Below are 22547 nucleotides of genomic sequence, written 5' to 3' on the forward strand. Positions count from 1 at the left end.
ATGCGCCTTGTGTAGATGCCTCACCCGATACGCCATGATCTCTTGGGTGTGCATCTCCCTGAGTATCGACCGTCTCTATACTGGGTGCATGAATACTAAATCTCGAGTGTCCCGTGATGCGTGAAAAGGTCAAGGAATTAATTGGTCCAATCGGCTTCCAAACACGCTCGTACACATCTGGCTAGACCCTTGTCGCTAAAAAAAATTGTGTGAGTAGGACCCCAAATGGCAATATATCTATCGTAATATAGGTGGCCTCTAACTGATAGGCACCCCACGAGCGACTCGTATCATAAACTGTGCCTGATCCATTCTAACCTCAGTCTTGTGCAGCCACAGATCAATGTTGTTGGCCATTATTATGGTCATGATCTTGAAAAAACTAGATAAGTTGACCTGTTTGATGCTCTTGGTCTCATCATAGGGAGAAGCATCTAGACCCACAACTAAACGACAAACCTCATGATCAGTGAGGCCATCGAACTTATCTACTACATCAGTATCCTCATCCTCAACAATCTCCCCATCACTTGTAGGTGTACACTCCCTAAGCACCACACTTGGATATGTGGTGGGCAGTCGAGGGATATGAAGAAAATCGACGACTGCATCCACTAAGAATCTAACTTATTTGCCCCGAACGAAGAAGGTGTATGCGTCATCATCCTAGCCAGCACCACCAATTTCTCTATAGAAATCAAATACATTGTCAATGTGGGAAATGATCATGTCCCTCCCTTCGTCATTCAGATCGATGATCAGTGTCCAATCACGATCGAGGAAGACAGATGCCACAGAACAACCCTCTCATAGAAGATCCTGAAAATCCTCGATCTTCACCTGATTCTCCAAAAAAAAAGTCCTCTCTTGGACTTTTTCACTGGAGGGTTGCCCTGACATGTCCCCCTTCCTTCCCCGAGAAGCCAATGTAATGGCACTGAAATTTAAGAAATAAAACAAATATATTTGGAGAACTATGAGAAGATTCTGTCAAAATTTTGTTAAACATGATAGATAATATTTGGTAGGTTAAAGACTATGAGCTTACAATCTCGAATAGAATAGAACCAACTACCCGGTGAGGCGAAGAAGAACACACTGTTTCATTTGAATATGGTTGCTTGTTATGGTTGCGCCATTGTTTGTAATAGGGATTTAGTAATGGATAAGAGTTGAATACGACTGAGTGATCGATTGGATAAGGACTACAACGTATATGCTGAAGGTGTTAAAAGATTCTTGGAGTTAGCACGCAGTACAATTGATATTGATTCGCGAATCAGATGTCTGGGTCGAAAGTGTAAGAATTTACGTTCTCATAAGATGGATATGGTGGGTGAGCATCTCTTTGTCAATGGTATTGACTAGGGTTATACAGATTGAGTCTTACATGGAGAACTATATCCGACAATTGAGCCTCTGCATGGCGCACAAATAAAGGATGGTGGTCATGATTATGACGAGGATATGGAGCAAATGTTGGGTGAAATTGAAGCGATAATGTTTATGGATGAAGGTACTATAGACACATCAACTGCAAATGACGCGGGTCATAACACGTTCGAATGTTTGTGGAATGATTCACAACGTGGTCTATATCCAGGATGCAAAATATAGAATATGCAATTAATTTGTCCGTGACTCTTATTTTTTCAATGATGACTTCAAACTAAATTTTGGTCAGAGAGATAGCATAAGACTGTTGATGAGTTTATGTGTAATGCATTTTGAAACTAAATTTTTGTCCCAAAAAACCTTCTGGGACAGTGATATTGAGATGAATTTGCGAAGCTTTTTTTTAAAAAAAAAAAAAAACTGCTTTGGGACGAAAATTTTCATCCCAAAAAAAGCAAATTGTTGTAGTGGTGAATGGAGAAGACAAAATACAAGTATATATCTGATTTGGTATAGAAGATGTTAGGTAAGAGTATGCAACAAAGGCATGGGATCAAAAAGTCGATAGGCAACCAAATAAATGTACTCAAGAAGCCCAAAAGAAAGAAGGTGAGGAAGCGTAGAAATAGGTAAAATGCATCATTTAGGAAGATTCTGAAGTTGTCGTATTTGACAGAATTTTATCTGATAGAGCATATCATGTGACAGATTTACGTTGAAGAAATTACAAGTCCTGCAAAGACTCCTCTCTGATGTGGGAATTTATTTCACACATTTTTTTAGTCCTAATTGTTTTGATTCAGAGTGTTTTGTATGTTTTTTAGCTCGTTTGTCTAGAATTTTATGTGCATTTTACATTTATTTAATTCTTAAAAATTCTTGATATTTTGCAGGTGTTTAATTATTGAATTAGGCTAAAATTGGGATGATGTGAAGATGTAGAAATCAGGCTAGGCCTAGAGAGCAAATCCTAGTTGGTTTGGTCTTGTCAAACTAGAACACTGTTCATTTTTGGATTCTAACTGGAGCTACAAACCTTGGTTTCAAGTGTTTTTTTAGCTTGATGGAAAGATAAAACGTAGGCCTAAAGATTTTATGAAGAGCCCAAAATCTAGTTCTGTCTTTTTGAAGTTCCAAATTTAGTAGAAACAGAGAAGTTCAAATCTGTCTAGAAGTTTACTGCAGCCAAGATCCTGTTTCAGTTTTCAACCTGTATCTGGAGTTTTAGAAGTTAAAATAAAGCAAGCCTAGGTACATTTGAAAGTGAGAATGAGATTTAAGACTTTTGTGAAGGACCCTACTCAAATTGTGTCGTTTTGATACTCTAAATTCAGCTGGAAGTCGGTCAGCCAAGAATTCTGGATTTTCAGCAGCAAATTTGTTTTAAAATTTGAAAGGAGAATTGGATTTAAGTTGATAGGAATTTCAGCCGCAGATATGGATGGCAGGTTTTTGAATTAGCTGGCACATAACAAAAATATTTTAAATTAAAAATACATGAGACGAAGCAGGAAAAAACTTTGCATATTGGGGAGAGTTTAAAAAAGAACACACCGATAAAGAAAAAAAGAAAAGGATTGAAAGAAGATTTGTAATTCTGAAATGAAGAAAGAAGCTCATGGTTTCTACAATTACAGAGTTTTTTTTTTTGTCTTTCTCTAATTTTTAGTTGCTGAATTGTTATGAAGGATGTTGAATTTGAATTTATATTTGAGAAATAATTGGATTATTTTTATTAATTATGATTTGCTAGTTTTCTTATTCCAAGGCTAGGATGTATGTTAGGGTGCATGTGGAGACTGGTCTGTGAGCAAAACATTGAAAAACAGAGAGTTCGCTTGATGTGCGTTCGACAGTGGGATCAAGCGAAACTCAACTAGTGAGTTCGCTCGAGATGTGCTCGATAGTGTGCTTGAGCGAGATATGAACTCTAGTGTTCGCTCGAGCGGGGTGTCCTCGAGCCACACTCGACACCCCGCTCGAGCCAATGTTTATTGATTGTTTGCTCGAGACACGTTCGACATGCCGCTTGAATGAAGAACGTAGTTTTTGCCGGATTAGAGTTTTCAGCGTCATTTATTATAAATATGATATATTTGACTTGTTTTGTACGACTTTTAACATATTTTGAGAGAGAACAATTGTCAAGTAAGTGCATATTGTGTGAGAGCAAAAATCCTAGAAAGTGTGAGTTGTGATTGAGTAATTGTAATTTCCTCTGGTTAATAAGATTTTTGCCGCTCTGTGAACGTAGATAATTTACCGAACCACATATATTGTGTGTCGTGTGCTTGATCGTGTTTGCTTTTACTTTAGTTTGCCATCATTGGTGTATTTATTTTTTCCATAACAAATGGTATCAAGAGCAATGATCCGATCTCAAGGAGAACAATGGTTAGAGATAAAGTGAATGCACATGTGATCGAGAAGTTTGACAACATTGATGGGGATCGAGGACTATCTCTATGGGAAGAGGCTCCACCTTCTACTGTTGGGAAAAAAGCCAGAAAGCATGGATGATGCTGAGTGGACCTTGTTAGATCAACAGGTTTAGGGATTGTTCAGCTAACCTTGCCCAGAACAGTGGCACACAATGTCAGTAAGGAGAGAAACACGACGGATCTCATGGTGACTTTGTCAGGTATGTATGAAAAGCCATCGATGAATAATAAAATGTACCTGATGAAGAAATTGTTCAATCTGAAGAAGTTAGAAGGTATGTCTATGGCCCAACACTTGAATGAATTCAATACAATCACAAATCAGCTGTCTTCTGTGGAGATTGAGTTTGATGATGAGATTAGAGCATTGATTATGTTGGCATCGCTGCCAAATAGCTGGGAGGCCATGAGAATGGCTATGAGTAGTTCAACCGGCAAGATGAAACTGAAGTACGACGATGTACATGACATGATCCTTGCTGAAGAGGTACATAGAAGAGACTTAGGTGAGTTTTTGGGTTCAGGATCTGCCCTGAATGTTGACAATCGAAGCAGAGGACATGACAGGTCAAGCTCCAAGAGTAGGGAAAGAGTAAGACGAGATCTGGGCAATAGATCACGTGCTGGAATTGTGGCAAGCTCGGCCACATCAAGAGAAACTGCAAGAATCAAAAAAGTGTTGAGGATGATGTTGTGAATGTAGTGGCAGAAGAAATTCATGATGCCCTAATTCTTGCAGTGCACAATCCGATTGATGATTGTGTGTTGGATTTAGGGGCTTCATTACATAGCACCTCACATCGAGAGATCATGCAGAATTATGTTGCTGGTGATTTTGGGAAGATGTACGCAGCTGATGGAGAGGCACTGGATGTAATGGAAGTGAGTGATGTGCGCATCACACTTCCAAATAGGGGCATGTGGACTTTACAGCAAGTCAGCCACGTTCCAGATCTGAAGAAAAACATGATCTCTGTGCAACAACTTGATGACAGCGGTTATGCAATAGAATTCTTTGGAGGAGCTTGGAAGATCACTAGGGTGCATTGGTCTTAGCGCATGGTAAGATATCTAACTCTTTGTATTTAATATCAAGGTCTAGTGATGTGCAGGAAAATACAAGAGTGTAAAAGGGCAGACTTGATCGTGCGAAACATATGAGGAAGCCAAAAGGAGTCAGCTTCGTCGTTCCTCATGTAAGCTTGGGAAAGTTGGCTGAGGTTGCCAAGATCGGTTCGAGACCGGATACTCCTAGTGTAGTGGGAGTTGTGAGTCGCCCAGTCGATGTACTGACTAAGGGCAATGTACATGAAAAACTGAAGTCAAGCTTTACTTCAATGCGTCTTCTAGCTTGAAGACGTGAGCGGTGAGTTGCGTAGATGATAGGACTTGGTTAGAAATGGTGGCTGGCATGTAGAGACCTAGTCTCCAAGTGAGAGATTGTTGGGGTGCATGTGTAGACTGGTTTGTGAGCAGAAAATTGAAAAATAGAGAGTTCGCTCGACATGGCGCTCGAGCAAAACTCAACCCGTGAGTTCGCTCGATGTATGCTCAACAGTAGGCATGAGCAAAGCTCAACCCATGAGTTCACTCGAGATTCACTCGATAGTGGGCTCGAGCGAGACATAAATCCTAGTGTTCACGTTATCTCGAGCCACGCTCAACATCCCGCTCGAGCCAATGTTCATTAGTTGTTCGCTCAAGGCGCGCTCGACATGCCACTCTAGTGAAGAACGTAGGTTTTGCCGGATTAGGGTTTCTAGCGTCGTTTACTATAAATATGATATTTGACTTGTTTTGTATGACTTTCAGTATATTTTGAAGAGAACAATTATCAAGTGAGTGCATATTGTGTAAGAGAGCAAAAAGCCCTAGAGAGTGAGTTGAGATTGAGTGATTGTAATATCCTCTGATTAATAAGATTTCTGCAACTCTGTGAACATAGGCAATTTTCTGAATCACGTATATTGTGGTCGTGTGCTTGATCGTGTTTGATTTTACTTTAGTTTGTCATCGTTGGTGTGTGTGCTTTTTGCACAACAATGTAGTCGTTGAATTTTGGATATAATGAATTAACACATTCAGTTAGACTTACCATAGACACAGCTGTAGGAGGTAATTTAATGAGTAAGTCAACAGAAGAGCCATATGAGTTGTTAGACGAAATAGCCTCTAACAATTATCAGTGGTCTAATGAAAGAGGTATGCCTAAGAAAGTTTCAGGTATGTATGATGTAGATGGCATAAACATGTTGAATGCCAAAAGGGCACCGTCATCTATAGTGTAATCTCAAGGAGAATGGTTCCTCCATATTGTACACCTCAAACTCTATAAATATACTTTCATGTACATATATATTACATCTATCTAAATTTATTCAGAAGTTTCTGTCTCTCTCACTGACTTAACTATTGGTCGGAGGCATCCTCAGTTGGAATCACATACAAGTTGTTTTTGTTGGTTTTTAGATTTAGAAATGATTAAAATATTTAATGTTAAGTAAAAAACAATAATGTGAGTAGTCATTATCATTGTTCAATGTGTCGGTTCGTTCGTCAAAATTTAAATAAAAATGTGTTATCGTAACTTGAACCAATGCATGCATTTTGAGGATAGAAGCCTTAACCACTTGGCCACCAAACGAGGGCTTGTGTCCTTTGGAGAATTAGAAACATTTTCAATATCTTCTCTACAATCTGAGAAGTTATGACTTCTCACAAGTACTCTTTCATTTTTGCTATAACTTTTCACAAATATCATTTCATTTATACAAGTTGTGACTTTTCATAAGTAATATTTCATTTTAGTTGTAACTTTTCACAAGTTTCATTTCATTTTCTATAAATAGGAAGCCTCGCCCACAAAATTTCTCACTCCAAATTCTCTAGAAAAATTAAAGAAACACTTCATCATTCTTTTTTTTTTCTTTTTTTGGACTTTGGACATTTTACATCGAGTTCGATAATCTCTTTTTGTGTGCAACTATAAGAAGATTAACGGGAACCAACGTTATTGTATCTTGAGAGTAGACTGTAAAAAAACTTAGTGCATATAAATATTTGGAGGTTGCGGAATCTACTCTAAGGAAAACGTCCATCACAATATGTCTCAACATGACCAGATTCTCTCTTTCTAATTTGTTCTTATTATTTTTACATATTCTCTAGTACTTTACAAATCATTTGCACATATATCTTTTATTATCCATATTTTCCCAACAGTTTCTTTGTTTCGTAGGAGACTATTATGGATGCTGCACCCGTTGCTAATAATTGCCTCAACCAAAGATATCACACGAGATTTTTAAATATGAAAAAATCTATCCATTATCATTTTTCTTATCATCTTCTCATGATCATCTTATGATGTGGTATTAAATGATAGATTTATAAGTGAAATATAATAAATAGACTCTAATTATCTAATGTCATATCATGGAATGATGAGGAAATGATAAATAAAGGGATGATGAGATGCATTACTATATAAATATATACGCATGCATGCATGCAGTTGCAGGGGCAGTCACTTTGTGCGGCCATGGAAGAAGACGACGAGAACGGGCTGATCCTCTAAAATTAACAGACTAATTTGAAGCGCCATATATAATATTTGACCTCTCTGCTCTCTCAAAAACATTAGATTAAGCGTGCGTACAGTCAAATGTTGTAATAGATCAATGTGTACACATTCTATATTACAATATGTACATGTACATGTACATGAATAACTAGGAATATCGATCGCTAGCTTCTGAAACTTTGAACTCCATGGATGCATTGACCTGCATCCAGATCGAGTAGTCTGATCCAATACATAATTATACTATACATCGATCTGCATGCATTTGACATGCGTAGTTCCCAATACATCTCTTCTCCGAAATTTAAAAGGGTTATCACCTACTTAGTACTGTTCATGTCGACCAGACACATATGCATGCATGCATAAACACTCTCTTAAGAGTACGGACTGAGTCATAGATCATATACGTACAGTTCATGATCCTAATCCCTTCAAGCTGGAAATGATAATTAATCATATAAGCTGGGAATTAAGTTAATTATAGTAATGATATATTAATCATCGTAATTGAGCACAAAACATTTTTTTAAAGCATTAATATTGCAGCTAATAATAAATAACAGGCATTTACTTGGGATGATCATGATCAGGGTCTTTTTCTTTCAAGAGTTGTTAATTAATTAACCTACAATTTTATTGAACAATATATATATATAATTAATTAGAGTGATTTCAACGTCTAATTATATTATTGTTTGACAAAAGGAAACTGTATTTATATATATGTTGGATGAATTAATCAACATGCAAGAATATATCGAGCGCTCTTCTTTTCCATTTAATATTTAATTAAACAGCTAATTGTGATGATGATCAAACCCTGACGAAGAAAATACTAAGCTCAGGACCGTTGCTACCGTCTGGGTTCAACATGTACAGTGTCTCGGAATCCTTGGAACCCACGACTCGTTCGAAATACGCACGCATGTATGCCAACTCGCCGTCCGTACCTTCGACTTCGGAATTCCCCGGGAGAACGCCGGCACCCATTGACACGGCCTTCAGGAGCTCCATCACGTTCAAGTCCTCCTCGGAAGCCTCTCTTTTGACGCCATACCCACACTTCTTCCCATTGCAATACATGGTCCACAATGCCTCGTCCAAGATCCACGTCTTGTCCTTCTCCAGTCTCTTCTCGCATTCCAGAGCAATCCGGACCATTCCCGAGCTCATCTCCTTCTGCAACACGTTTGTTTGCATGGCCAGCTCTACCACCAACGAGGGTAAACACCTCGGGCTTTCTTGAATGGACAAGCTCACCCGTCCTTTCCGGTACCCGAACACGGTGCCGGTGACTCGGGTACTGCCGCTCGTGCCGCGATATCCTTCCGGTAAACCGATCGGGAGTGTGCCCATCTTGCATGTCGGTGCGATGATAGGGAAGGATCGGATGACGGAGCGAAAGACTCTGAAAGCTTTGGTTTTGCGCTTCTTTTTTTGGGATGGTTGGACGAGGGATGAGTGGCGCGGCGTTGTTGACTGCGGAGGCGTTCGTGGAGATGTTTCATAAGAATCTTCGATGGGTGTATTGGGAAGTATTCGTGTATCCGCCATTAATGGAGCTCGATAAACTAACCAGGAAAAGAAGGGTGTCAAAAGAGAGAGATGGAGATAGGGAAAGAGAGATCAGCTGGTTAATTTGGTTGCTTCGTTAAGTTTGGTACTGGTTTGTGGTATGAAATTGGTCTGCGTTCCCCTAAATTTTGGTCCATGCGAGATCAATTATGCTATAAATAACAAGGAACAAAAATACTTATCCAAACATATATATGAGATCAGTCATTTAGACTAACTCTACAACGGCTCGATTTCTATCAAATGCAAGATCTAACTTTCACATTTTACCATTAAATATTTCTTTTAGATTTTACTCGAGTTTGAAAGCTAATAAAAAATTGATAAGTAATGCTAGGTACGTAGAAGTTCCAAGCAGACAAATCTTATACAATCATTTTATAAAATAAAGTGGGTCCAACTAATAAAACTTTTTTTACTTTCTCAAGGCAGGATCCAGTACTTTTTTATAAAGGTTTACATGAGATTTGTCTATATATTTAAAATTTGTGTAAATTATTTCTCTAAAAAAATAGATACATGAAATAAATTCTACAGTATTAATTATTAAATAATTTCCGTGTGTCTACTTCTAGAATAAAAATTTGAGAGAAGTTTTTGGGTATATTAATTGAAAATATTAGTTTCAGTTACAGCACATGATGTTGTAATCCATGAAAAAACTATTACTTATGATTATCAAATTCTAATTCTTGCCAAAAAAGTAATTGATCATGTTTATCAATGTTCATGGGCCTGTTTAATTAGCATGCATGTAAAAACTCTTTAATTATATGTCACGGTCAAGTACTTATACATCAACTTTGTAGCTATATATATATAATATAGTGAATGACTCGTGTACAAAAGTGTTTCAAACTATATATCGAATTAAGCTTCTATTTTAGGATATAGTACTGTTGTCTAAAATTGTGCTATGGATTTCAACTAGAACCATATTTAATATCAACATTTGAGAATTGGGATTTGTTTAATTCCCATGACCTTAAGCTGGAAGCTTCCAGCTCACGGCCTATATATATATATATGGTGATCTTCTATCGTATTTTCTATACCTTATAACTAGCTCATGGCCTATATATTACAATGAGTGAAGGTATACAAATTAAATTGAGATACCGTCATCGTTTTAAAAAAATAATAATAGAAAGCTTGAGAATATGTAGAGATTTTGGAACCGAAAGAAGTCTCATTTTCCTTCAAATTAAAATTAAATATGAAATTTAAAACAAACATCATCGATGTTGGATATTATATATACATGACTCTTTGAATTTAAATTTCATAAAAATGATATTTGCAGTTATAGAATATCAAGGTGCTTCACATTCTTCTTTTAAGAAAAATGAATAAATATGAGACTTACATGAAAAAAAATTAATCTTTTAATGGTGAAACCCACACTTTTTCAAAAAGAGTGTACGACATAGCTTGCACAACTAATGACTGTATAAACTTTATCTTGATCATGAGCGTGACACTAATTTTAGTAGCCACGGTTAATTATTTTGTTCGTGGCCTTATTTTGGATAGTAAATAAATTAATAAGATTATCCAAAAATCGTTCGGGATCAGCTTGGCTGTAGATATTTAAAGATATAACAAAAACAAGATCATTTCGATTGACCCATATATATATAACGTCTCTAGACTACTAGAAAAATCTAGTTTTCGATCGGTCCCCTTTTTTGGAGTGCGAAACAAAAAGGAATCTATCACATATAAAGTACATGCATGCACAATACGAGTGAGTATATATATGACATATATATACATACCGAGTGTCACTATTGTTGATCTTGTGTTTTTGTAATGAATCCAAACGAAATACATGAAGGGAAAAGGCTTTTTTTATGTTCTTATTCAAACCTAGTCAAGTGAGAAGGGGATCAGTGGATCACAAACATATATGCATGAATAAACCAAGTTAATAAGAAATCAATAAAAACATGGATAAGGAGAAATGCATGGCACGTGGATTATATATGATATAAATGTGTCTACTTCGTTTCTTTTTTGAGTAGTGCTAAATATATTTACATTTTTACTTACAATACTCATTTTGTTAATTTTTTTTGAAATTCAAATCTTATAATTTTCAGCATATCAATAACTAACACGTAAAAAAAAAAAAAATTTATAAATTTTTCTTAAATATTAGCATTTACGTAAATTCTTTCTTTCTTTTAAGTTTGAATCGGTGGCTAGCAATATTGTTAAAATCATAGTTTTAAATTATATTTCTTTCTGGCTGTTCCGATAAGAATTTTCCGTTCCAGTGTAGTATATGGTACACTATACTTCATCATTTCTTTTCACTCCAAATTTTGGCCCGTTCCATCCATTTTGGTCCCTATTCCGTATCAGATTGTTTTTATAATTTTCTTGTACTTGAATGAAATTTTTGTAAATTTTAAATTCAGATGGTATTTAATTAATTCTAGAATATAAAATCTATTTATATAATTTTAATTTTTTTGTAACTTTAAATATGTCCCCTCATTCTCTCTTTTTTTAAATGTTATTCTTTTTTTTTTTTATAATTTTTCTATTCTTTTATTTTTTTTCTTCTTTATTTTTGTGTCTCAACCCAAGTTTATATTTTTTCACGTATATTCATTTTATAAATCTTCAATTCTTCCATATATATACACACACATATACTTGTTACACACTTACATATATATGTATTTATTTTATTAATTGTTAGTTTATATATACATATAAATATTTGTCTATAACATATAATTAATCTTAGAATGATACACCGAAATATACCGATATCGAAAGTTTAAGTTCTAGTACTTAAACCGAAATGATAAACGGAATTTAAAGCATTGGTTAAAACCATACGCTAGCTGTACGTAAGCGAGGGTCATCTCCTAATTATAACAGAAGCAACCATTCTGATTAATTTCCAACCTACCTGCCTTAACTACTTACCTAAGTTACCTTTCTTCTCTCAAAAACCCCCCAATCAACCTCCTCTACTTTCTGATCTGATCGCCCTCTCAACGTAAATTTCATCTTCCAAATTAGTCATATATCCCAAAACAAAAAAAATTAAACATGTCCGATTTTGGGGATGATGAGCTTTCAATAGAGAGCTACAGATCAATCCCTTGGCTTATATGGATTCAGCTCTTGATCCTGGTCCTCCTCTTCTTTCTCCTTTACTGCTTCACCCTTTTTGTCCCTGCAGATCATCACTCCGACGACCAAACTACCAGTACTACTGCTTCTTCTACATATACGAGTCAGCTCGTTTCCAGCGAAACCCAGAGACATAGGTCGATCCCTAAGCGCAATACCACAACAAATGTTACAAATTCATGCTTAGAGACTATTACTCAGGTACGTATGTATCATGATCATGATCTTCCCGTGCATTCTTTTCTCTGTCTGTTTTCACATGATGATGTTCTTGTTCCTCCGTGCATGTCGTCACCCCGCTAAAAATTAAAACACCTAAAACCCACCTAATTCCTTTGATGTTATTATAATTCCCATCTTTGTATATAGTTGTTGGAAAAGAGAAGATGATCTTTGTGGTCTTTCAACCTTATATTTTATCTATTTGTGTGAGTCCGATCAATTTGGCTTACTCGAGTTGGGTTTGTGTTACTCTGCAATATCAAAACATCCAGTACCCGATCACAGGCTTGATTCTTATCATGGCCATTCTTTATTTCTTTTACCCCGCCCTCATATTTTTTTGTGCTGCTTATGTTTTACACCGCCCCGAAAGGTATTTTTGGGTACGTACCATTGAAGGACCCATCCTAGCTATGATTTCCTGATGCCTTCTCTTTTGTGTTCCGGCCTTTATTTCAAATCTCCAATTCACAATGCTTTCCTGCAAATTAAATCGTATGCAAATATAGAATTCCGTACCATAGGTCTCGGTCGAAAGATATATACAGAAAGTGGTAGTACTACCATGCATTAGTATATGATTGTGTGACACTAATTAATTCTTTTTATTTGGTACATTTTTGTCATTGATTAGTTAGTTCTGATACCGATCTAGATGTTGAGGGACATTACCAATTCGTCTTGAATTTTATTGGGATATTGTTAATAAAAAACAATAGTTTAGGGTGTGATTTATTGGTACAGATTATTATTTATAATAATTAATCCAATCAGCTCATACCCAATATTAATCTTTTCAACTATTTATACACTAAGATAATCTTATTTATTTATTTATTTTAATTAGTCAAAGATAATATATTCTCTTTCTTGTCTAAATTAAAACCAATTAAGCTGCTGCAGTAGTACTATCTTATAATATATAAAATATTGTTAATTAATACGATCGAGCATTACAACTTTTTATCCTTTTTATGAAGCCAATTTTTTCCTTGGTTACTTGAGATGGGCATCTTTAATTTTTCATACCAATAAAAATATAGGATATTAAAAAGGAAAATTATATACACCACATTATCATTTCACTTTCATTTCACTATGTAAGATATGTCACATTTATTATCATTAGATGATCATTTATTAAATAATTATTTATCATTTAATAGTGATAATTAATGTATCAATCTTAGTAGTCTAATGTAAAAATACAAAATCCATAATAGTTTGAGACTACAAAGTACTGTGATTTTAGATAAAAAAAAAAATAAGTAGTTTTAACAAAAAATTGAAACTCTTCATCTTTCTCTATCTATTTTCTGGTTTAGCATATAAATTTTTGGGAACATTCGTGGCATTTTATTTTTTTGGTGTTAACTAAAACACGTAATTTTGGTGCAAATGAAAACACAAATATTCTCAAGTATTTTTAGATATTCTCAGATATTTATTCGAGGCTGTTGTCAACTTCTAGTACTACACAGACAATTGCATACGTTACATGAGCTTGGTCCGACTTGTTAATTGAAACGTACTTCAAAACTTTTCTACAAAATTCTTTGGAACTCAAATCCGAAGCTTTTGTCCAACTTGTTAAGAAATTTTAAGATCCCTTATATTTTAGGAAGTTATGATTACCATGCATGGTGATGATCAGTAACTCTAGTACTGCGAAAAGGTGTTGGAGAAGATGAGTACTGACTTGACATTTTATCGTTTTATACCATTTTTGCTATATATAATATGGTAATTGAGGCCTGAGGGAGAGCCATGATAAGGGTATACGTAAGGAAAATTAATGACTATTGAAAATGTTTTCCGCCTTCTAGACCCAGCTTCTTGTTCAATTTCCGGTAGGTAAAATATAACCATGGTCACACTCGGATCGATCGTACCGTTTTTGCTCATTAAAAAAAAAATTACCATTGAAAATTCATGCATAGAAAGGATAAAGGAAAACTTAATTAGGACTGTGCATTTCTGTTAATTTCCTTCTAAAACCTTATATTAGACAGATCATTAATTAGGCATAACAGAGTGGAATTATATATATCTTGGCAGGTCGGAGGAGGAATTATAAAGAGATCAGAAATAGGGACAAGCACGAGTAGAAGGAGTAGAAGAAGTAGAAGATCATCGGTGAGAGAAGCAGAAGATCAGGTTACAGAAAGGGAGTCATCATCTGCAGTAACCCCTAAATATTATCACCCCTGCGATTATTTCAGGCAGGCTACAATAGCATTTTTGAAATGTTTAGGCTTAGACTCCACTCGTGATCAGAATTCCTTTAGGGGAGAGAGTTAAATGTATGAAACATTATAAGTGAAAATTTCGCAAATTAATTATTTGCATCGTATATGGTAAAATTAATGTTCTTTTGGGTAACTAGGCGCCTCATTGCCCCTCTCTCTCTATCTCTCGTAAAAACTGAAGGGCACTAGATCTAATTTTCATCGGAAGGGGAGGCTTCCTACTCCCTCATTGTTGAGTTTGGCTTGATTTCCTACTGAAAATGTCATTCTTGAGGCTTGGCTTGACTGTTGCTTGACCCTGGCTCAAGCAACCTTAGCTCGACTATCCACTCAAGCAAAGATTCAGACAGAGAGTTCGCTCGACACCCGCTCGACAATCCGCTCGAGCGGGATGCTAACCCTAACGTTCGCTCGAGCACTGCTCGACACTTGCTCAAGCAAATGTTCGAAAGTTATTGTCCGTCGTTTCAATATAAATAAAAAAACGACGTTCATTTTTCAGAACTTACTTCATTTTTTAGGCACCAACACAGAGAGAGAGAGAGAGAGAGAGAGAGAGAGAGAGAGAGATTCTTTGTAAAGAGTTTTTGTTGATTAAATCTTCTGTACTCCATCTTTGTTGATAGTGAATTCATTGAGACCAACCCAACTAGCGGACGTAGGCTCACATTGAGCCGAACCACTTAAATCTTGGTGTTTTGAGTGTGATTATCGTTATTTATATTTTGTTTATTTCCATTGCGATACTTCAAATTTAGCTTTTGATAACCGGTTTATCCCAACACTCCTCCCTCTCCTTCCCCCTTTCCTCCATTCATTCACCTTGTCTATCAAGCTTTTTTTTGCTTAGCTTTTTTTTGCTTTCTTTAAGGCTGAAAAAGACAAATCTACAGCTTTCCGGCAACTCTCGAGAGACACGCGCGACACAAGCAAATTGACAAGTCAAAAATCGTTTGGAGGAAAATGATAGTTTTGCAAAAATCGTTGTGCGTGGTCCTCACACGCACCAGATCGCTGGACTCACGCACCAGATCGCCAGACTCACCACCACCAGACATTTCATAATTGACCTTTGTAGTTGAAAAGAGGCAAGTGTGTTGCCTTCACTAGCCGTCACAAATTCTGAAGTCTACCAGAGTTCGTCCAAACTGTAATCCGTTCTTTTTCTCATCTATCATATTGCTTTCCTTTTTTATTTCCTTGTTGTTAATTAAAATAAAATAAAATAAAAAAGTTCATCTCTCAAACGTTTGTATGTAGAGGTTGAATCATCTCTTCCTATGAAGGGTAAGGTTGTTTCTCTATTTAGGCAGAGAGAGTTGTCTCTTGGATGTTTATTTGTAAAAAGTATCAGCAATAGTGAAAACCGGACCAATCACAAAAAGAAATAGTATACGTACAGGTGGAGCTCCAAATGCATTATTTTGATTTATGATGTCATGTTTGATTTGGAGATATCTCAAAATGTATCCGGTCATGGATGTAAGTGTTTTTGATAAATCAATGATAACAATTTCCCTTAAAAAAAATATTCTTTCGGGTAACTACACGCGTCTAGACACTAAAGTTTAAAAAAATGGTAATATGGATTTACAGAAAGAGTTTGCACAAATTTTTTTTATAAAAAATAAATAAATTTCACATAAAAAATGAAATTTTTCATAATAAAATCTTATTTTTTACAAAAGGCTAGTGAGTCAAACTTGTATATTAGTTTGCTACAGGTACCCGGCTTTGGGTACCTTTGGGGGAATCGCCCGATATATTTAAAAAAAAAACAAAAGAAAAGAAGAATAAAAACACAAAAACAAAGGAAAAATGAAACCCAACTGAAGAAGAGAAATGAGGGAGTGCCGTCTGGGAGAGAGAGAGAGAGAGCGTTGGCAGTCTGAGAGAGAGAGCGTTGGCAATCTGAGAGAGTGAGTGTCATCTTTGAGCATTGAGGAAAATGCAATAATGCCTATAAGGGGAAGAACAAATCTATTCGTTTTACCGAAGTTTATTTTGAGTATGAGCATTGTTTATTTTGGGAAGAACATATCTATTCACATTGTTTCTTCATTTTAATAGGTCCCAGATGCTTTCTAAATCTGTTATTTTGGAAGTCAAATTTCTTACCTTTTATGTGCCTCAGGTGTATCATTTCCATTTGGGCTTTTATTTGCGCTTTGAAGGAGAATGCATTGATAGGCAGCTTGGGTGTTATTTATTTTAGATTTTTCCCGATGTATACTATGTTTCCATGATGAATAGTAACTATATGTTATTTGCATAATATCATACTTTCAATGCTCAGAACCGATGTTCCCGAGCCTGTGCTTTGCACGTAGTGCCTTTGTAATGCTAGTTTGCTCTTTACATCAATTTGTTTACTAAAATAATTGATAAATCAAATAATAGTACCTTTTGTCATTTATATTAACGTGATTTTGAATATTTTTGTCTATGTTCATCATATTAAACATCTGTCTAATACCATTTATTTTTTTGAAGTAAGTTAATAGGGATTCTAAGATCATGAACAAAAGTAAAGATTTCAAAAAAAACTTACTCTACGAGCTTTCTTCTTGAATTTATTCATCAAGCAAAACTGCTTGATTTTTGTTCACAAAGAGAAGGAGTCCACTAGAAGAAGATGAGAAAAAGACCCAAAATCACCGAATCTACTCTTTGCATGCCCTATACTACTCTTTAGGGCAAGAGAAGAAGAAGAAGATGAAAAGAACCTAAATTGTGTTCGTCTTCATGGGTAGGCGAAGAAGATGAAAAGAAGACCTAGCCCTTGCTCTATTTGTGGGTAGACGAAGAAGACGAACCTTACTCTGTTCTTGAATGTTGGTATTCTATCATTTGGGTTAAACACAAAACGCGCCGTTTCAATTTTTTCACATGGAGGGGACGGGTATACGGGGGTTCTCCATGCCGGGTGCAAATAGACTTTTAGGGCAATTTATATGGTTCAGATGATTTTGGTCCGTATAGAGACCCTAAAATTGAGTTTTTCATTGTATAAATCATTCCCTTCTCTCGTATTCTCGTCAGTTGTAATAAATGTTTTAAATCTCATTCTGGTGATCATTTCAATTTAAGTAGAAATATTTTAATATCGGTGTATTCTGGTATACCATTTCGAGATTAACTATATATTATATATTTATATTTATATGTATATATAAAAATTATATGTATATATAAACTAACAATTAATAAAATAAATACATATATATATATGTAAGTGTGTATCATATATATGTGTATATATATGGAACAATTGAAGATTTAAAAAATGAATATACATTGAAGACATCACAAACTTGAGCCAAGATACAAAAATAAAGAAAAATAATAAAAGAATAGAAAAATTATTAAAAATAATGATATTTAAAAAAAAAAAAAAAAAGAATGAGGGGACATATTTAAAGTTACAAAAAAAATAAAATTATATAAATACATTTTATATTCTAGAATTAATTAAATACCATTTAGATTTAAAATTTACAAAAATGTCATCCAAACACATGAAAATTACAAAACTAATCTGAAACGGATTAAGGAACAGAAGGGCCAAAATTTGACCAAAATGGCATAGCGGACCAGAATTGGCCGGAATTTGGAACAACAAATATAGTGCACTCGATACTATACTGGAACAAAAAATTATGATCGTAATGGCCGGAACGAAAAATTCCAGTCGTAATGGCCAGAACAGAACGAAATTTAAAACTATGGTCCTAATAACCAAATCTGTGTCACTTTGTTCACAATGAGATTTTACCACACCTATTAAATAAACAAATAAAATATATTCCTATGTGCTTGAATTTGGAATTATGTCATGAGATGAAGATTTGTTGTTGCTACTTTAACATATTTTCTTAGGACCACGAATGATACAGTCTCGCGGAGCATGTCCAGGGAAGTAGTTGGAGGAGATAAAATATCACAGGTCCAAAGTGGCTTTCCAAAACCAGCCCAAGGTTGGAGGTCTCATCAGGAGAGAAGAAAAAGAAAGTGAAGGAGAGAACAAAAGGCCGAGAAAATAAAAGGGTGTCAGGGTATCAGAAGGAAAAGAACGGATGAGACATAAAAGGAGATGTGATGTGACATAAAGGATGGATGGGCAAAGGATAAAAGAAATGGACCAGACGACTTCAAGCAGGGGCTTCGTCTTCCAAGCTACGACTTCGACTTCTCCTTCAACTTCTTCAACCTCGCGACCAGAGCACCAACGACAAGGTCTCCTTCAGAAAATAGATCTCCAATCTTCATTGTACATCAAGGATGAGAGACCATGAAAGACTGTAAAACAATCATATTATAGTGGCTTTCCCCTCCCCAAACCCCCGTGGACGCATTATGTCGAATCACTTAAATCGGTGTGTCTGCGTCTCTTTTATTTTTTCTACATTTATTTCTTGTTCACTATCATAGATGTATGCACAAACACAGTATAACCGCACCAAACCACTGTCGGGGGCTCCACACTACACCGATCGAGACCCAAATTGTCATAGTAGGTCGAAATGACTTTTTCTCCCATTTCGGCCTATTGTGCGATTTTTAGGCACTAACAACAGTCAAGTCTAAGTGAATTGATATGAGTGTTTAGGGAAGTTATTTGGATTCCTACGTATTATTTTATGACTCATAGTCAGGGCAATTATGTCGGTATAACTCAAGATAATCATGAGTATATTATATAATGTGAGATCAAGAATTGCTTTGAGCTATAAACTCATGAGGGATTAAGAACCCTTGACCTAATGAGATCAAATATTTCGGGGCGTAAATGAGATTTTATGAGTGATATACTATGTTAGTAAGATAATAAAGATTTAATATAGTACTGCTACCATTTGCCTTCTCGTCAGGTCATACACTTCATTTTCTGTATAAGGGATAATTGATGGAAAGATCAGGCAAAGATTGTTAATGGGCATAACACTCATTGTGGACAAGTGAGAAATATTAGTAGTGGGCACCCCATGACCCATGTTGTGTCCACATGTGTAGGGAAGTTACAAGTAGTTAATTAACTCTCTACCATGATGAGTTAATTAAGTACTCCCCACCACTAGCACTAAACTTAAGAAAGTTAATTAATCACCTATTAGAAAATTCTATAAATGAGAGTTTTACGTACATTAATTATAAGAGTGAAAAAATGAATGTACAAAAAGGCTATCCTCTCTCTCTCTACAATTTTCTAGAGCAACCATTTTGATCAACTCTCTTAATCTTGAAGCGTAAAATTATTTAAGAGATGCTAGTAGCCTCCTAAGTAACGTAGAGATAACGTAGAGGTGCAATTACAACAAAGTGACATGAGCTGTAAGACGAGCAAAGATCCGAACTTATGAGAATTTTTCCCCTTGAGATAATTTGAATTATGATTAATGGAGGGTTCAACAACTGCAATTTCAAATTGGGGTGGAAATATGCGACACAACCAATTAATCAAACACGACACGAAATTAGCAGATCTGGGTTTGATGTTAACAGATTCGAGTCAAAAAGGGTTGACCCGTTAAGACACGGTTTATAAACGAGTCAATAACGAGTCAACCTGCTTAACATGAAACCAACCTGTTTTGACCCATTTTGAACTTATTTCAAAATTAAAATTTTATTATTGTTAAGTTGTAATATTAGTATGTCTCAAAATGCTTATGTTTTTATTGTTTATATTGTTGGGATTGTAATTTTAGATATATGCTTATATTTGCTATTGTATGGTTTGTAATATTGGTTTTATTATGTGTTAAAATTTGAAATATATTTTTTAAGATATTGTAGCTATTAATAAATATAGATTTTAATTTTTATGTAAAATTATGTTAATCAGTTAAAATAATTTATGCATTACAGTTCAACTCATTTACATGAAACAAGCAGATTTAAGTGAGTTGTGTCGTGTTAACACATTTCTAATTAATTATTAAACAGATCAAAAAGAGTGACACGACACGACCTGTTATCTAAATGAGTTGGGTTAGGGTTGGAAGTTTGACACGTTTAGCTTAACGGGTTGGGTTCAGGTTAACCTATATAGTCGAATGTTCATGAGTTGACATGACATGAACACAATCCAAAAACACGATTTGTCATCCCTAATTTCATAGCACCGAACATCCCCCGCCCAGGTTCATGCGGAAAAGGAAGGCACTTCGGTAGGATATCGTGGGCCGTCATCCTCTAAAGGGTTAATTTAGGCCCAAAATACTGCAAACTTATACAAGTTTGTTTTTAAAAAAACAAAAAAAAAATGCCCAACACTATTGATGTTTTGTAGATGCTAATAAAAAGTAGTAATTGAAGCGACTTTTCATAGTACTAGTTGTGAGGGATTTTTGTGTTTGAAATGTTGAGTAGAAACTTTTTTTTTCTTTTTAAATTTGTGCATGAAAATTGGACCAAAAAATCTGCGAAACCCATGTCAAAAAACTCGCTCAATTGAATCTCCAATTTGTTGGAGATGGAGGAGCTGTAAGAATTTGGAGTGACTAGTGAATACTTGGGCGTACTGAGCTTGTTCTAGAAGGGGTGTTTAGACCAGAAGATACACAAGAAGAACTGGTGGCAACACTTATTAATAATGATACAAGAATGTGGAATGTAAATAAGCTTTGACCGCTCTTCAATCCAAGTGTAGTGGCTGATATTCTTAAAATAGTAATCTATCCAGGAGATTCAATGAATAACAGAGTTTGGGCATATGAGGGAAGTGGATCCTTTAGTGTAAGAAGTTGTTACAGATTCATAAAGGCAAGAATGGGTTCTAGCTTTGCAGAATCATCTATGGCTAGGACTCATCAGGTTTTATGGAAACAGTTATGGAAGATGAAGGTGCCAAGTAAGATAAAAATCTTTACTTGGCGTGCTTGTAAAGAGGGGCTCCCTACAACAGAGAATTTATTAAGAAGACATGTATTAATTGAAGGGAAGTGTTGTTTCTGTGCGTTTGAGGTGGAGGATACTCATCATGCTTTGATTAGTTGTGCTTGTCTTCAGAGTGTTTTGAAAGAAATGCTCCCAGATTTTGTGATAGATGCCAGAATGAGATTTCATGAGGCTGCTTTGAAGTTCTGTGAGGGCGTATTAAAGGAGAAGCTGCCACTGTTCTTTTGTTTCACATGGAGTTTTTGGTATAGAAGAAACAAGATGGTACATGACCAGTTGTTGTTGAACCCAAAGAATGTTGCTGAGAATGTTATTGCGTTGATTAGAAATTTTAAAGAAGGCAGATTAAAATCAAATGTTCAATTGAATAACCATTTTCAATGGAAGCCTCATCCAGTAGGGGTGCTAAAGCTGAATGTTGATGGTGCCATTTTTTAAGCTCAAAATAAATCTGGTCTTGGTGCAATTTTGAGGGATGACCAAGGTAATGTGTTGATAGCAGCTAGTAAGGTTGGGAATGAGGTGGGGGTAGCTAAAGCAATTGAGTTAACTGTTATATTCTGAGGCCTTCAGTTGTGCGTGAGCATGGGAATCTCAAAACTTTTTGTAGAATCTGACTGTTTGTTGGTGGTGGAGGCATTAAAGCAAAACAGCATGGAGGGATCACTGCTTGGCTTATTATATAGATCAGAAGTAAAATCTCTTTCATCCTATTTTGTTGAATGTGATTTTGTGTATGTGCACAGGGAGGGTAATATGGTTGCACATCGGTTAGCTAGAAATGCAAAAATTGTGGAAAACATTGATATGTGGTAGGATAGTATTCCAGACTTTCTTTCTCAAGTTCTATGGCTTGACAAATGTTTGTAATCTTTTATTTAATGAAATTTCTTTTATTATCAAAAAACAAAAGAATCTCCAATTTGTTGGGGGATCAATATGCAAAAGATGTCATTAGCTCTTGGTGGGTGAATATTCTTGGTCTTCCTTCCTTGAGGTGCAATAAAAAATGTCTTATGGAGCCTA

At 35.5% G+C, this 22547-nt stretch overlaps 2 protein-coding genes across 2 annotated transcripts; one reads left to right on the forward strand and one right to left on the reverse strand.

Annotated features, from left to right (window-relative positions):
* Nucleotides 1-8116: 8116 nt before the first annotated feature.
* LOC109012816 (protein MIZU-KUSSEI 1-like) lies at nt 8117-9057 on the reverse strand. Its single transcript, XM_018994637.2, has one exon. The coding sequence runs from the start codon at nt 8974-8976 to the stop codon at nt 8236-8238; it is 741 nt and encodes a 246-aa protein (XP_018850182.1). The 5' UTR covers nt 8977-9057; the 3' UTR covers nt 8117-8235.
* Nucleotides 9058-12066: 3009 nt separating this feature from the next.
* On the forward strand, nt 12067-14673 carry LOC108979519. The gene is made up of 2 exons (XM_018950210.2): nt 12067-12351; nt 14431-14673. Exons 1-2 carry the CDS (start codon nt 12067-12069, stop codon nt 14671-14673), a joined length of 528 nt encoding a protein of 175 aa, XP_018805755.1.
* Nucleotides 14674-22547: the final 7874 nt, after the last annotated feature.

The sequence above is a fragment of the Juglans regia genome, chromosome 10, assembly GCF_001411555.2.
Source record: "Juglans regia cultivar Chandler chromosome 10, Walnut 2.0, whole genome shotgun sequence".
In the NCBI taxonomy this organism is placed as follows: Eukaryota; Viridiplantae; Streptophyta; class Magnoliopsida; order Fagales; family Juglandaceae; genus Juglans; species Juglans regia.

Excerpts from the sequence above, each read along its gene's own strand:
- LOC109012816 (XM_018994637.2), bottom strand. The coding sequence starts at position 8,976 with ATGGCGGATACACGAATACTTCCCAATACACCCATCGAAGATTCTTAT.
- LOC108979519 (XM_018950210.2), top strand. The coding sequence starts at position 12,067 with ATGTCCGATTTTGGGGATGATGAGCTTTCAATAGAGAGCTACAGATCA. Across the intron at positions 12,352-14,430 it reads GCTTAGAGACTATTACTCAG|GTCGGAGGAGGAATTATAAA; the intron begins GTACGTATGTAT and ends ATATCTTGGCAG.